The following is a 14,139-nucleotide window of genomic DNA, read 5'->3' on the forward strand; positions in this document are numbered from 1 at the left end:
AGACAGGCAGATATTCATGTAGCTCCAAGTTAGGTTGATAACCAGGTAAAAATAAGACAGGTAGATATCCACGTATTCCAAGTAAGGCCGATATCCAGTGAACTCAAAAACATGTATATATCCGGATTACTCAAAACATGTAGCTATCCAGGTAACTCCGAGACATGTAGATATCCAGGTAACCCCAAGGCAGGTAGATATCCAGGTAACTCCAAGATAGATGCATATCCAGGTAAAAATAAGAAAGGTAGATATCCATGTAGCTCCAAGTAAGGTATATAGCCACATATTCCAGGTAAGGCACATATCCAGCAAACTCAAAAACGCGTAGATATCCATATTATTTAAAACACTTAGATATCCAGGTAACTCTGAGACATGTAGATATCCAGGTGACTCCAAGGCAGGAAGATATCCAGGTAACTCCAAGATAGATGCATATCCAGGTAAAAATAAGAAAGGTAGATATCCATGTAGCTCCAAGTAAGGTATATAGCCACATATTCCAGGTAAGGCAGATATCCAGGAAAATTCAAAAACACGTAGATATCCAGATTACTTAAAACACGTAGATATCAAGGTAACTCCAAGACATGCTGATATCCAGGTAACTCCAAAGCAGGTAGATATACACATATTCCAAGTAAGGCACATATCCAGGAAACTCGAAAACATGTGGATATCCAGGTAACTCTGAGACATGTAGATATCCAGGTAACTCCAAATCAGGTAGATATCCAGGTAACTCCAAGATAGATTGATATCCAGATAAACAAAAAATAGTAGATATTCAGGTAATTCCAAGGCAGGTAAATATCCAGGTAACTCCAAGACAGGCCAATATCTAGTAAACTAACAAACAGGTAGCTCTAAGTAAGGTTGATATCCGGGCAAAAAGAAGACAGGTAAATTTCCACGTATTCCAAGTAAGGCCGATATCCAATGAATTAAAAAACAGGCAGATATCCAGGTAACTCCAAGATGGACAGATATCCAGGTCAACAAAAAAAGGTAGATATCCAGGTAAAAAGAAGACAGGTAGATATCCACGTATTCCAAGTAAGGCCGATATCCAGTGAACTAAAAAATACGTAGATATCCGGATTACTTATAACACGTAGATATCCAGGTAACTCCGAGACATGCCAATATCCAGGTTACTCCAAGACATGCCGATATCCAGTAAACGAAAAAACAGGCAGATATCCAGGTAACTGCAACAACGATTGATATCCAGGTGTACAAATACAGGTAGATATCCATGTAATTCCAAGTAAGGCAAATATCAAGTTGAAAAGAAGACAGGTAGATATCCACATATTCCAAGTAAGGCACATATCCAGTGAAGTCAAAAACACGTAGATATCCAGATTATTTAAAACACTTAGATATCCAGGTAACTCTGAGACATGTAGATATCCAGGTGACTTCAAGGCAGGAAGATATCCAGGTAACTCCAAGATAGATTGATATCCAGGTAAAAAAGAAGACAAGTAGACTTCCATGTAGCTCCAAGTAAGGTTGATATCCAGGTAAAAAGAAGACAGAAGGCTCAAAAACACATATATCCAGATTAGTCAAAACACTTAGATATCCAGGTAACTCCAAGATATATTGATTTCCACTTAAAAAAAGAGACCGGCAGATATCCATGTAGCTCCAAGTAAGGCAGATATCCAGGTGAAAAGAAGACATGTAGATAGTCACATATTCCAAGTAAGGCACATATCCAGCAAACTCAAAAACACGTAGATATCCGGATTACTCAATACACGTAGATATCCAGGTAACTCTGAGACATGTAGATATCCAGGTAAACAAAAACAAGTAGATATTCAGGTAACTCCAAGGCAGGTAAATATCCAGGTAACTCCAAGACATGCCAATATCTAGTAAACTAACAAACAGGTAGCTCTAAGTAAGGTTGACATCCAGGCAAAAAGAAGACAGGTATATATCCATGTATTCCAAGTAAGGATGATATCCAGTGAACTCAAAGAAACGTAGATATCCGCATTACTTAAAACACGTAGATATCCAGGTAACTCTGAGACAGGCCGATATCCAGTAAACTAAAAAGCAGGCAGATATCCAGGTAACTCCAAGATGGATTGATATCCAGGTGAACAAAAACAGGTAGATATCCAGGTAAAAAGAAGACAGGTAGATATCCACATATTCCAAGTAAGGCACATATCCAGCAAACTCATAAACATGTAGATATCCGGATTACTCAAAACACTTAGATATCCATATAACTCTGAGACATGTAGATATCCAGGTGACTCCAAGGCAGGAAGATATCCATGTAGCTCCAAGTAAGGTTGATATCCAGGTAAAAAGAAGAAAGGTATATATCCACATATTCTAAGTAAGGCACATGTAACCACAGTCAACTGCACTTTACTGCAGCTGGATGGTTTAATGAACTCTGCGTTGTGTATTCAAAGGATAAAGGAGGCTTGAAAGAGTATCCAGACCAACACTTTAAATCTGAACAGAGAAGGACATAACAAATGCTGGTCAGTTGCACAGTGGCTCGTTCAGTGTTTCATACACCACACTCCGGCAGATCTATACACACTGGCCGTATTACAAAGCATTAAATATACTTATAATTTGTTGTGATATTAGTTTAAGCAGGCTGTGTTTGTCTATTTTCAGGACTTAGAACAAGATCAGATCACATTGTATGACCAATTTATGCAGAAATCCAAGTAATTCCAAAGGGTTCACTTACTTTTTCTTGCAACTGTGGATATCCAAGTAACTCCAAGACAGGTAGTTATCCAGGCAACTCAAAGAAAGATACATTTCCAGGTTCAAAAAAAAAAAAGTAGATGTCCAGGTACTCCACTATAGATTGATATCCAGGTAATCAACAACAGGTAGATATCCAGGTAATTCCAAGACAGGTGTCTCCCTTTCTTGGAATTACCTGGATACTATAAAAAGGGTAAATGTCCAGGTTACCCAAAAAACAGCACATATATGTGGGTGTCTTGAGTATTAACTCACTCACAAAATGTGAAATTAGCCCACCAGTCCTTAGTTAGTGTCCTCTTGAGTCTGATCAGAATCAACCTGCATTATGACATCACCAGGCTTGCCTTATGACGTCACAATACGATTTTTCTTTGTCAAGTATTCCTGTGTCTTCAACTCCTCCACGTCACCTTCAGGGACACCCTAAAGCCTGTCATGGAGAAAATCAGAAAATCATACAAACATTTTAAAATTAATCAATTAATAATTAATATGATCATGACCATGCACCCCTAGACAGCGCGTCACTGCCTGAAGGTGGAGGTGCGGGGGGCGTTAATATAATATAATATAATATAATATAATATAATATAATATAATATAATATAATATAATATAATATAATAATCATTCATCAGTGTTTGCAGACATGTAGGGCTTTGGAGCTGTGTTTAACTGCATGTTTGATTTGTTGTTAAAATGTACATTTCATACTTTATGTCCCGCAGAATGTGCTGGAGAAAAGACGTTTTTGTTTCGTTTATTTCGATCTATAAAGTCAGCACAAGCAGCAGAGTCCTCCTGTCCCTCCTTTCACTCAGTGTAGTGTAGATTTCTCCAGATTTCATCCTGATCAACTTGTGGAGACTGTCTGTAATGCCGATCGATGCGATGTGCTCGCGCTTTGGATTTAATGCACCGGTTACAATCCGGTTGATCTTTGATCCCCCTCCCGCCTGTATGGGAGTCTCCTTGTTTACCGTCTTCCTCGGATATAAGTTGAAGTTAGTCTTGGTCTCCGCTCATTCTTTTATAATCAACAGAGAAGCGTTTCCCTGATATTTTGTGGAGCAGTCAGGTCTTATGCTGTCTCTCCGTGCAGCTGTCAATCAAACTTGACATGAGGCGTTTGGGTGACAGCAAAAATCCGAAACTTCACTGCACGTTGTGAACGAATGTGTATCTTATCTGTATTTAGTATTTTTTCCACCGGACATTTGGCAGATGATATCTCAATATGCCAGACAACTTTGTGTGTGGATTCTGCAATTACATCTGACTCCGGTTCAAACATATAAGGCCGGACAGTGCTGTCTCCTGCAGCACTGTAGACCGACACATATTATTATTGTTATTAATTAATTAATTATTATTATTAATATTATAATGTTAATATATCATATCTATATTATATATTATAATTGTATGTATGATATATTATATTATATAATATAAACATTTATATTATATTACATTATATTATATTATAATGTATAATTGAGTATTAAATGGTTGAAAAAGGGCATATGTCCCCTTTAAAGTGCTTAAAATATTTGTTTTGTAATGTTTCGGTAAAACAAACCCATTTTGATATAATATGTTGTAGTACTCACAAAACGCAGTCAGAGTTTTTTACAAAGGCTTCAAACCAGCCAACCATAATCGAGGATTTATGCATACAGTATATCATAAAAAGTATATCTGTGTTATGTTTTATGTGTTTTCAGGAGAGTCTGTTGGAGGTCTTGGAGATTGTGGAGTTGGGGATTTCAGGCAGTAAGTCCAGACAGGAACAGGACGTGAAGTGTAAGGAGGAGAAGGACTTCAACCCGGCTTCTCTGAGGGTGAAGGACGCGGCTGAGGCCACGCTGAGCTGGTGAGCAAAACAAACACCACTGTAGAGGTACCAGGTCAATGAAGGTGCTGACATTTTTGCAGCAGAATCTTCATTTTCACAGTTCAGATTGTGTAAACCATGTGAACTGAGACCACATTATTGATCTGCATGAGGGCTGATTATGGCCCGATTAGCTGCTTCTGACCGTCAAACGACTTCAGGGCTGTTGTTCCTGATTGTGCCTGAGCAATACGCTGCATGATGTGGACAGAGAGTAAGGAAGCAAGGTTGGTCAGGCTGTGGCAACAGCAGACATGCCTTTATCCCCTGCCTAAGACCGGATATACTGACAGCATTCAGTTCACCATTAGACCAGATTGGGAAAAGCCTGAATGGGAATGAGACCACATTAGGACCAGATTCCGATAACACCGAATAACACCACTGTTGAGTTTGACAGATGTCATGGTGTCTGTCAGGTTTTAATCTTTGTCTTTATATCTTAGTGTTATGCAGGTTTCAGGGGCTTTCCCTTTCCTCAGGATCCTGGCGGTCGAGGGCACTCAGATTAGCTGCTCCCCCTCGAGTGACAGCAGTGTGAAGAAGTTCAGATATTTTGTGGTGGACGGCTCAGTGATCCTGGCCTTTCTGGAACAACCACAGGGACCTGAACCAGGTCAGTCCTAACTCACCAATCCTTGACCAACGCTGAACTCGATAGAGGAGCCCCATTAACCCAAAAGCTCCCTTACAACATCAGATCAGTACAGGATCAATGCAGAATCTTAAAATAGTGTTGACAGCAAACCAGGAGAGATATAATTATTCATGTCTTTACATTCGGTTTGTGTAGAACCGTCACTCAGAGTTCTGATCAGAGGACCATCAGGATGTCACACCTGGACTCTACAGCAACACCTGCAGCCCAGAGAAGGAAGAACACACACTCAGGTGACCACTTAATGTTTACAGATTCTACGTAGTCTAATCTGATAAAAGCCAGATTTAGGTTCCAGGTGTTGTGGTTTCTGCTTGAAGTGCGAGTAGTATCCTCTCCTTTAGTTTCAGTGAACTTTGACAGTTTGCAGAAAACAGACAAGAATGTAATTGACTGGTCCAATGATTTTATTCGCATTTGATGTGAACACAACTCTGTTCTTTCAGCATGCACAATTCTATAATCTGTGCCCATAGTAGGACTCTGCGTCTGAAGTCTTTCTTGCTGACTGCTGGCCACAGTGAGAGTCCTGACAAGTTGACTATCACTCCCAAAAGGATATATTGATTACCACTGGATAACTAATGGGTTGACAACCGATCACTTATAACAGCGATGAGTAGTGAAATATTAATTATGAAACATATGTTGAACCCTTTGTCTTTCAAAGACTTTGTTTTGTCTCTATCATCTGATTATCCACAGCAGAAAACTCTGAGCCCAGAACCTGGTGCTGCAGCCCAGGAGGATGCTGGGATACGATGTGACATCACACATCAGCTGCTGCCCGAAAGCATAGACACAGTGGCCACAGTGAAAGCAGATCTAAGTATTCCAGATCTGCATGAAACTGTTAGCATTGAGGTAAGAATCTGCGCCCAGGAGTTAGGCAGTATTCCGATTTTAGGGGTTCAGTGAGTTTCATGGGTTCAGAAAGACCCAAGACCTAACCCAAGTCCTCAGACTTTGAAGCCATTATTTCACTATGAGTTCGAGGTCTGCCTCCTTTCTAACTGTTTAATAATATGTATATGTTTAAGCGAACTTGGAAATGAAACGGGATAAATATTCTTTTACTGTTCTGTTTTCTGTCATAAATGAAACCACTTAAAGTGAATCAGTGCTGTTTTTGTACCTGTTGTTCTTTGCACTGCTAAAAACCTGAACTGTCAAATGTCCTAATCAGAGCACTGATAATCCAGATTAGTTGATTTTAAAAATGATTTATACTAAAATCAGAGGGACATGATTATTTTTTCCTTAAACTTTTGGCACAAATCTTTGATGTGTAAGCTGATTTTGATAGAAATAGGGTTTTCAGTCAGTAGTAGTAGTCAGTAGTAATTCAGGTGTGTTTGAGGTCTTAACTCCTCCTCCTCTGTCAGGTGCAGAAGCAGCTGGAGTGTGTGAGAGCAGCTTTGAAGAGGTGCAGACAAGTCGAGGCTTGGCCACAGGTGAGCAAGCATCCACCCGTCATGACTACCAATAAGCTCCCACCACTTGCAACCAAGTTTCAGACGGCAAGACTCTTCCTGTCACACTTGGGCCTGCTGACACCTGAGACCCTGAAGGTACCAAAGACCACACTGAGACTGATTTATTGATTCAGTCTTGTTTTCTGTTTCACCAGTCTTCCTCTCACCCGTGTCTGCAGGATTCAGGGACTGGCACGGTCTTACCTGAGCTGGTGTCTCTGGACTCATCTCTTCCAGGTTTCACGGACGAACTGAGACGTTTGGATCACCTGCCGTCCAGAAACTGTGACTGTGCCTTTGTTTTCTACATGAGAGCAGGACAGAAGACAGCTGCTGAGGTCATACTTACCTGTCAGCCTCAGCTGTCTTTATGTAAACTGAGGTCATACTTACTTGTCAGTATCAGCTGTCTGTCTGTAAACTGAGGTCATACTTACTTGTCAGCATCAGCTGTCTGTTTGTAAACCGAGGTCATACTTACCTGTCAGCCTCAGCTGTCTTTGTGTAAACTGAGGTCATACTTACCTGTCAGCCTCACCTGTCTGTAAATCAAGGTCATACTCACCAGTCTGTTTTACCTGTCGCTTTGTAGATCCTAAATAATGTGGAGTCCAGCAGTAGCGTCACTTCTCACTTCCTGGACTTCCTGTTGTCTCTTGGTTGGCCAGTGGAGGCGGGGCATCGGCAGGTGTTAAACACACAAAGGGCAGGTCAGAGTTCTGATTGGTCTTTGGGACAGTGAGATGAGACACTTTTTTCTGAAGCTTATTGGCGATTTTCTTTTCCCCAGAATTCCCTGCTGTGCTCGGTGACAGTGGAGGGGGCGTGTTCAACGGAGAGAAGTTTGTCTTGATGTATGCAGACGCGCTTACAGAAATCACCTTCATCATCCCATCATCAACATCATCATCATCACCACAAAGTGAGTCTGTTAATCACAGCCCTGAGATCATTAGTCATAGTATCACCTGAGCCATGATGTCTTTTCTTTTTGTTTAAAGAGAGTGTTCGGTCAAAGAGTCTGCAGGGTCTTTTTGGACTGAGCCCAAACTCCACCCCCCAGCCAGTGGTATAGACTTTATCGGTAAAAGCTTTCTCATTTGGTTCTCATCTACCTGTCTCTGACCTGTCTCTCTGTCTCTTCAGAGCCCCTCGGTTGATGAAATGAAATCTTTTCCATCTGTGTCATCGTCAGTTGGCTCTGAGTCTAAACCACTGATCATATGGGTCGAACGCTTCGAAGACATCGGTAACTTATGCTTTATTAAAAAGTTTCTAATATGTAGCGTTCACGTTTAGACTGTGAAAGGACTTAAATCTCGCTATGATTTCTTGTTGGTCATGGTTGATTGATGGTCTGACTCTCCGACTGATAGTTCACAAAGTTTTATTAAGAGTTGTTCCCTTCAACATGGTAAGAGCTATTACTACTTTAGTTATTACTACTTTATGCACTTACTTTATGAGAGTTAGCACCTCCAAGTCTGAGGCCATGGTTCTCTGCCGGAAAACGGTGGATTGCCCTCTCTCGGTGGGGAGTGAGACTTTGCTCCAAGTGGGAGAGTTTAAGTACACTACCGTTCAAAAGTTTGGGGTCACCCAGACAATTTTGTGTTTTCCATGAAAACTCACACTTTTATTTATCAAATGAGTACAAAATGAATAGAAAATATTGTCAAGACATTGAGAATGTTAGAAATAATGATTTTTAGTTGAAATAATAATTTTGTCCTTCAAACTTTGCTTTCATCAAAGAATGCTCCCTTTGCAGCAATTACAGCATTGCAGACCTTTGGCATTCTAGCTGTTAAGTTGTTGAGGGAATCTGAAGAAATTTCACCCCACGCTTCCTGAAGCACCTCCCACAAGTTGGATTGGCTTGATGGGCACTTCTTGCGTACCATACGGTCAAGCTGCTCCCACAACAGCTCAATGGGGTTGAGATCTGGTGACTACGCTGTCCAGCTGCCTGCTTCTTCCCTAAATAGTTCTTGCATAATTTTGAAGTGCGCTTTGGGTCATTGTCCTGTTGTAGGAGGAAATTGGCTCCAATCAAGCGCTGTCCACAGGGTATGGCATGGCGTTGCAAAATTGAGTGATAGCCTTCCTTATTCAAAATCCCTTCTATCTGGTACAAATCTCCCACTTTACCTGCACCAAAGCAGCCCCAGACCATCACATTACCTCTACCATGCTTGACAGATGGCGTCAGGCACTCTTCCAGCATCTTTTCACTTGTTCTGCATCTCACTAATCTTCTTCTGTGTGATCCAAACACCTGAAACTTTGATTTGTCTGTCCATAACACTTTTTCCCAATCTTCTTCTGTCCAATGTCTGTGTTCTTTTGCCCATATTAATCTTTTCCTTTTATTGGCCAGTCTCAGATATGGCTTTTTCTTTGCCACTCTGCCTAGAAGGCCAGCATCCCAGAGTCGCCTCTTCACTGTAGATGTTGACACTGGTGTTTTGCGGGTACCATTTAATGAAGCTGCCAGTTCAGGACCTGTGAGGCGTCTATTTCTCAAACTAGAGACTCTACTGTACTTGTCTTCTTGTACTGTTGTGCACCGGGGCCTCCCACTTCTCTTTCTACTCTGGTTAGAGCCTGTTTGTGCTGTTCTCTGAAGGGAGTAGTACACATCGTTGTAGGAAATGTTCAGTTTCTTGGAAATTTCTCGCATGGAATAGCCTTCATTTCTAAGAACAAGAATAGACTGTCGAGTTTCATATGAAAGTTCTCTTTTTCTGGCCATTTTGAGAGTATAATCGAACCCACAAATGTGATGCTCCAGATACTCAACTAGCTCATAGAAAGGCCAGTTTTATAGCTTCTCTAACCAGCAAAACCGTTTTCAGCTGTGCTAACATGATTGCACAAGGGTTTTGAAGGTGTTTCTAATCATCCATTAGCTTTCTAACGCAATTAGCAAACACAATGTACCACTAGAACACTGGAGTGATGGTTGCTGGAAATGAGCCTCTATACACCTGTGTAGATATTCCATTAAAAACCAGACGTCTGTAGCTAGAATAGTCATTTACCACATTAACAATGTATAGAGTTGATTTCTGATTAATTTAATGTTATCTTCATTGAAAAAAGCAGTGCTTTTCTTTCAAAAATAAGGAAATTTCTAAGTGACCCCAAACTTTGGAACGGTAGTGTATCTCGGGGTCTTGTTCGCGAGTGGGGGTAAAATGGAGCGTGAGATCCACAGGCGGATTGGTGCGGCGTCAGCAGTGATGCGGACGTTGTATCGGACCATTGTGGTGAAGAGGGAGCTGAGCCGGAAGGTAAAGCTTTCGATTTACCAGTTGGTCTACGTTCCAACCCTCACCTATGGTCATGAGCTGTGGGTCATGAACGAACGGATAAGATCGCGGATACAAGCGGCTGAAATGAGTTTCCTGCGAAGGGTGTCTGGGCTCGGCCTTAGAGATAGGGTCAGGAGCAGGACATCCGGAGGGAGCTCGGACTAGAGCCGCTGCTCCTCCGCGTCGAAAGGAGTCAGCTGAGGTGGTTCGGGCATCTGATAAGGATGTCTCGCGGACACCTCCCTTTAGAGGTGTTCCGGACACGTCCAACTGGGAGAAGGCCCTGGGGTAGACCCAGAACGCGGTGGAGGGATTATATCTCCCGCCTGGTCTGGGAACGCCTCAGGATTCCCCAGGAGGAGCTGGAAAGTGTCGCCGGGGAGAGGGATGTCTGGGTCAATTTGCTTGGACTGCTACCCCCGCGACCCGACCCCGGATAAGCGGAAGAAAATGGATGGATGGATGGATGGATGGGCACTTACTTTAGCCACTTTAGCCCTTAAAATGACTTGTTCAACTTATTTATATTCATGAATTTAACGGTCTATTTAAACAAAATGTAAACCTCAAATTAAGCTGCATTCAAGTACACATCAGAAATACAAGTTTCTGAGTTGGAAAATGAAAGTAAACGCCTGCTCAAGTCCGAACAACAACTCGGACAACATCCTACCTCGACTAAACAGTCATGTAATGTTAAATCCATAGACTGTATAAATAATGGACGTAGTATCCATGACATCACTCATCTGTTTCAGAAGAGCTGTTTTGAAGCCGATCGCCGGCAGGAGCCATATTGGAAATGTTGAACTCCACCTATGTTCTGTCGAGCTAGTGTCAGATAAAGAGGCGGGCCAACAGCTTCAGTGTTCCCACCTGTCAATCAAGTCAGCTGTGCCTCTCATAATGGAAAACTTGTAATCTTAATAGCTTCAAAAATTGCCACATTATGAAAAAATACACCCCCTTACAGTGTGTGCGGATAGAGAAATTAGCTATCCAGACTACACACTGTACCAGGCTGTAAACATGTTTATTTGTGCTGTGAAGATCAGCTTTTTTGAATGGGTGTGTATGTGGTTTCCAGTACTTCTGGAGCCAGCCTCAAGCAGACACTTGAGGAACTGCAGTTTTTAATACTTCCGCATTGGCTTCAATTCTTGTGGGCGGATGTCACCGCTTGGTTAAACCTGACTTTCCAAATTGAAAGCGTGGGAACACACCCAAGTCGGAAGTATGACTTCTCAACTCGGAAACTGGGACATCTGAGGAGCACTTGAATGCAGCATTAGAGTGCTTTAGCTAATTAAGATTAAATATTCAGTTACTCTATTTAAATGAAAATAACATGAAATACATCCTTTAGCCTCCGCATACAGTATATGCAAGCTGAAACCCATGTATTGTGAATAAAACACTGACACAAAGCGTGCCTTAGTCGACGTGTTTCAAACTTAAACCAACTTCAAACATGACCATTGTTACAGTTGTAGGATCCTTATTAGCTTAAACACTCTCATCTAAAGCTTCACAAACTACAAAAATAGGTTACAAAGTCACTTCATGTTAATTTGTGTTAGAAATTAAATCTATCCAAACCTTGTGTCTCTATCAACCAGGTGCTTTCACAAAGTAACGCATTAACGATCATTTCTTTACAGTATTTGCTGCTTTACCGCTTCTCAACGAGGTACTTCCAGTCGATTTGTTTAAAAAAAAAAGCAGCAATCTTTTTAATATTATTAAACAGAAATAAAAACTTTAGTTTGAGGAGATACTTTCAAAGTTAAATAAACAACAAAAAATGTTATGGTCATTTAGATGCAGTGCGTTTTTTTTGTCACTGTTTTTGCTTACATTATTTCTGCAGCGACGTCACATGAGATTAGCTGCTTGAAATTCTGAAACAGAAAATGATACTTCATGGTGATCTCAGTGAAAATTAAAAAACAAACATCTTTATCATCTTTTATAATGTATGTATGATGATGTATGCGATTCAGTTCATTCACCATCTCAGCTCAGCAGATTAGGGATTGATGATGATAAACTCAGAACATAAAGGTGGATGCTGGAGTTTGATGTTGGGCTCTAATTGGCTCTAATCCATCTGAAACAAAGAAAGTCCTGAAGTTTGTTTTATTTGGATTAAAAAGGGACATATCTGTGTCTATGTGTTTCAGATAGTTTCCCTTTGTCTGATCTGCTGTTAGAGATAAAGACTGAAACACCAACAAGGTAAAAAAACAACAGTCAACACAGTGACAGTCAGATAAATAAAAACACACCTGAGACAGCCTCCTGTTTTTCTCTGTCTGTGTGTTAGTGTGTCAAACGTCCAGCTGATCTTCATCCATCCTCTCAAATCTGGACTGTACCGGCTGTGTTTTCATGGAAACCTTGCAAGCAAGTTCAATTTGATCATCCCATTGGTCAACGGGAGCGTGGTCAGCAAGAGGTCTCTGGGTATGTCTGCCTGCTTGTATCTATATTTGGACCATGATATTCTAAGTACTGGATTATCAAAGAAGAGGAGAAGGTTGAGAGGAATCGTAACAAATACAAACACAAATACAAACACAAACACAAACACAAGAGTCATTGAACTTTACATATCCGTGAGTGTCTGCTTCAAACCCACACAAGAATCTGGTCTGCTGTGGACTGGACACTGTGAAGGATGTTACCACAAACAAAAACTGAACACTGATTTAAAAACATCTGTCTTTTCTAACATCATTCTCCAGGGTTCTTGGTCAGAGAGACTGTTATCAACTATAGCCATCGAAGACGATTGGAGAGTGACTCCGCCCCTCCGCCCCATGTCAGAAGGAAACAGGTGATCAGTGACATCATCGCTCGTTACCGCAGCCGCTGCTCTGAACCCACCTTCTACTCTGCGTTGTTCCAGGACCCCTGAGCATCCTGAGCTTACATCATTCGTCTTAATTTCAATAACCATTCGTTTTATAGTGACTGAACTGAAAAATCACAGCATGTATATTAATTTTGTATTTCTCTGAGCTTTTTAGGAAGATTTTACTTTCTGATATTCCTCTAAATGCCAATAAAGAATACAATTAGATATTTTTCATTTTTATAAAGGAGGATGTGTGATTTAGTAATTAATGTCACAATGTGACAAAAATCTCTTAAATTGACTTGAAAGAACTAAATAAGATTTTTGGTATTTATCTTTTTTTCAGCTTTGGAGAGGAGAGGTAAATGCTTCAAAAACTTTTAAACTTGCTACCAAAATATTTTTCCTTTAATTTTTATCTGTTATTAATTTTGTTCACACTATTTCTCCTTAATTTAGCTTATAAACTTGATTAAAGCTGGGTTTGGTAGTCAGATTTAGATACACTTTTTATTTTAGTGGGTAAAATGATCTGTGTGTCCCGATGGCAATCAATACATAATGTGTTCTTAAAAAAGAGAGAAAAAAAGCCGTTATTTACAGCCAGAGTAAACCTGGGAAAACACCAACCAATCCCTGCCTTTAGGGTCCAATTTATAAAACCAATCAGATCCCATCCCGCCGTTCTGCCCGCCTCCTGCGCGTACATTTGCCCGGCATTCACTCCCCGTCCCCTGCCTCTGCTTCCCCTGCCCCTATTTACTGCCCCTCTCGCAATGACCTTGGGCATTTCCCCTCTGACCCGATGAGGTGCTTTGCTCAGGACTGCAGTCTGGATCAAAATCTAAAAAAAGCTCTCACCACCGGGGCTGTGACAAGCAAATAAATTAATGACATTTAGTAAGTCCTACAGAAAATGTTGATGTATTATAGCTTTTCTCCTGATATTGTGTCACCGGTACAACTGGATAACGCTAGCATGACAGTTGTGAGTACTAACAATAGCGATGTTTGTTTGTGTTTTTAACTTTCACTATGATAATGTTTTGGTGTTTTCTTACCGCTGAGTGAGACATGAGTTGACGTAGTGCAAAACACAAATGATGTGCTGAGGACCGGTTTTGAATCAACAGCGCTCGTGCATGTGAGCGGGGCGTCGTTTTTGG

The 14,139-nt window shown here is 41.0% G+C and overlaps 1 protein-coding gene across 1 annotated transcript in view; it reads left to right on the forward strand.

Annotated features, from left to right (window-relative positions):
- The window catches only part of LOC117819474 (ral GTPase-activating protein subunit beta-like), a 53,498-nt gene extending 39,951 nt beyond the window's left edge, over positions 1-13,547 (forward strand). The window contains exons 21-33 of the mRNA XM_034692869.1: positions 4,494-4,642; positions 5,110-5,279; positions 5,457-5,554; positions 6,027-6,185; positions 6,707-6,892; positions 6,976-7,134; positions 7,389-7,506; positions 7,587-7,718; positions 7,798-7,865; positions 7,943-8,045; positions 12,297-12,351; positions 12,440-12,579; positions 12,861-13,547. Coding sequence (XP_034548760.1) covers positions 4,494-4,642; positions 5,110-5,279; positions 5,457-5,554; positions 6,027-6,185; positions 6,707-6,892; positions 6,976-7,134; positions 7,389-7,506; positions 7,587-7,718; positions 7,798-7,865; positions 7,943-8,045; positions 12,297-12,351; positions 12,440-12,579; positions 12,861-13,033 — 1,710 coding nt within the window. The 3' untranslated portion in view covers positions 13,034-13,547. The remainder of the gene's footprint in view (positions 1-4,493; positions 4,643-5,109; positions 5,280-5,456; positions 5,555-6,026; positions 6,186-6,706; positions 6,893-6,975; positions 7,135-7,388; positions 7,507-7,586; positions 7,719-7,797; positions 7,866-7,942; positions 8,046-12,296; positions 12,352-12,439; positions 12,580-12,860) is intronic.
- Positions 13,548-14,139: the final 592 nt, after the last annotated feature.

Source organism: Notolabrus celidotus, chromosome 1 (assembly GCF_009762535.1).
Source record: "Notolabrus celidotus isolate fNotCel1 chromosome 1, fNotCel1.pri, whole genome shotgun sequence".
Taxonomy (NCBI): Eukaryota; Metazoa; Chordata; class Actinopteri; order Labriformes; family Labridae; genus Notolabrus; species Notolabrus celidotus.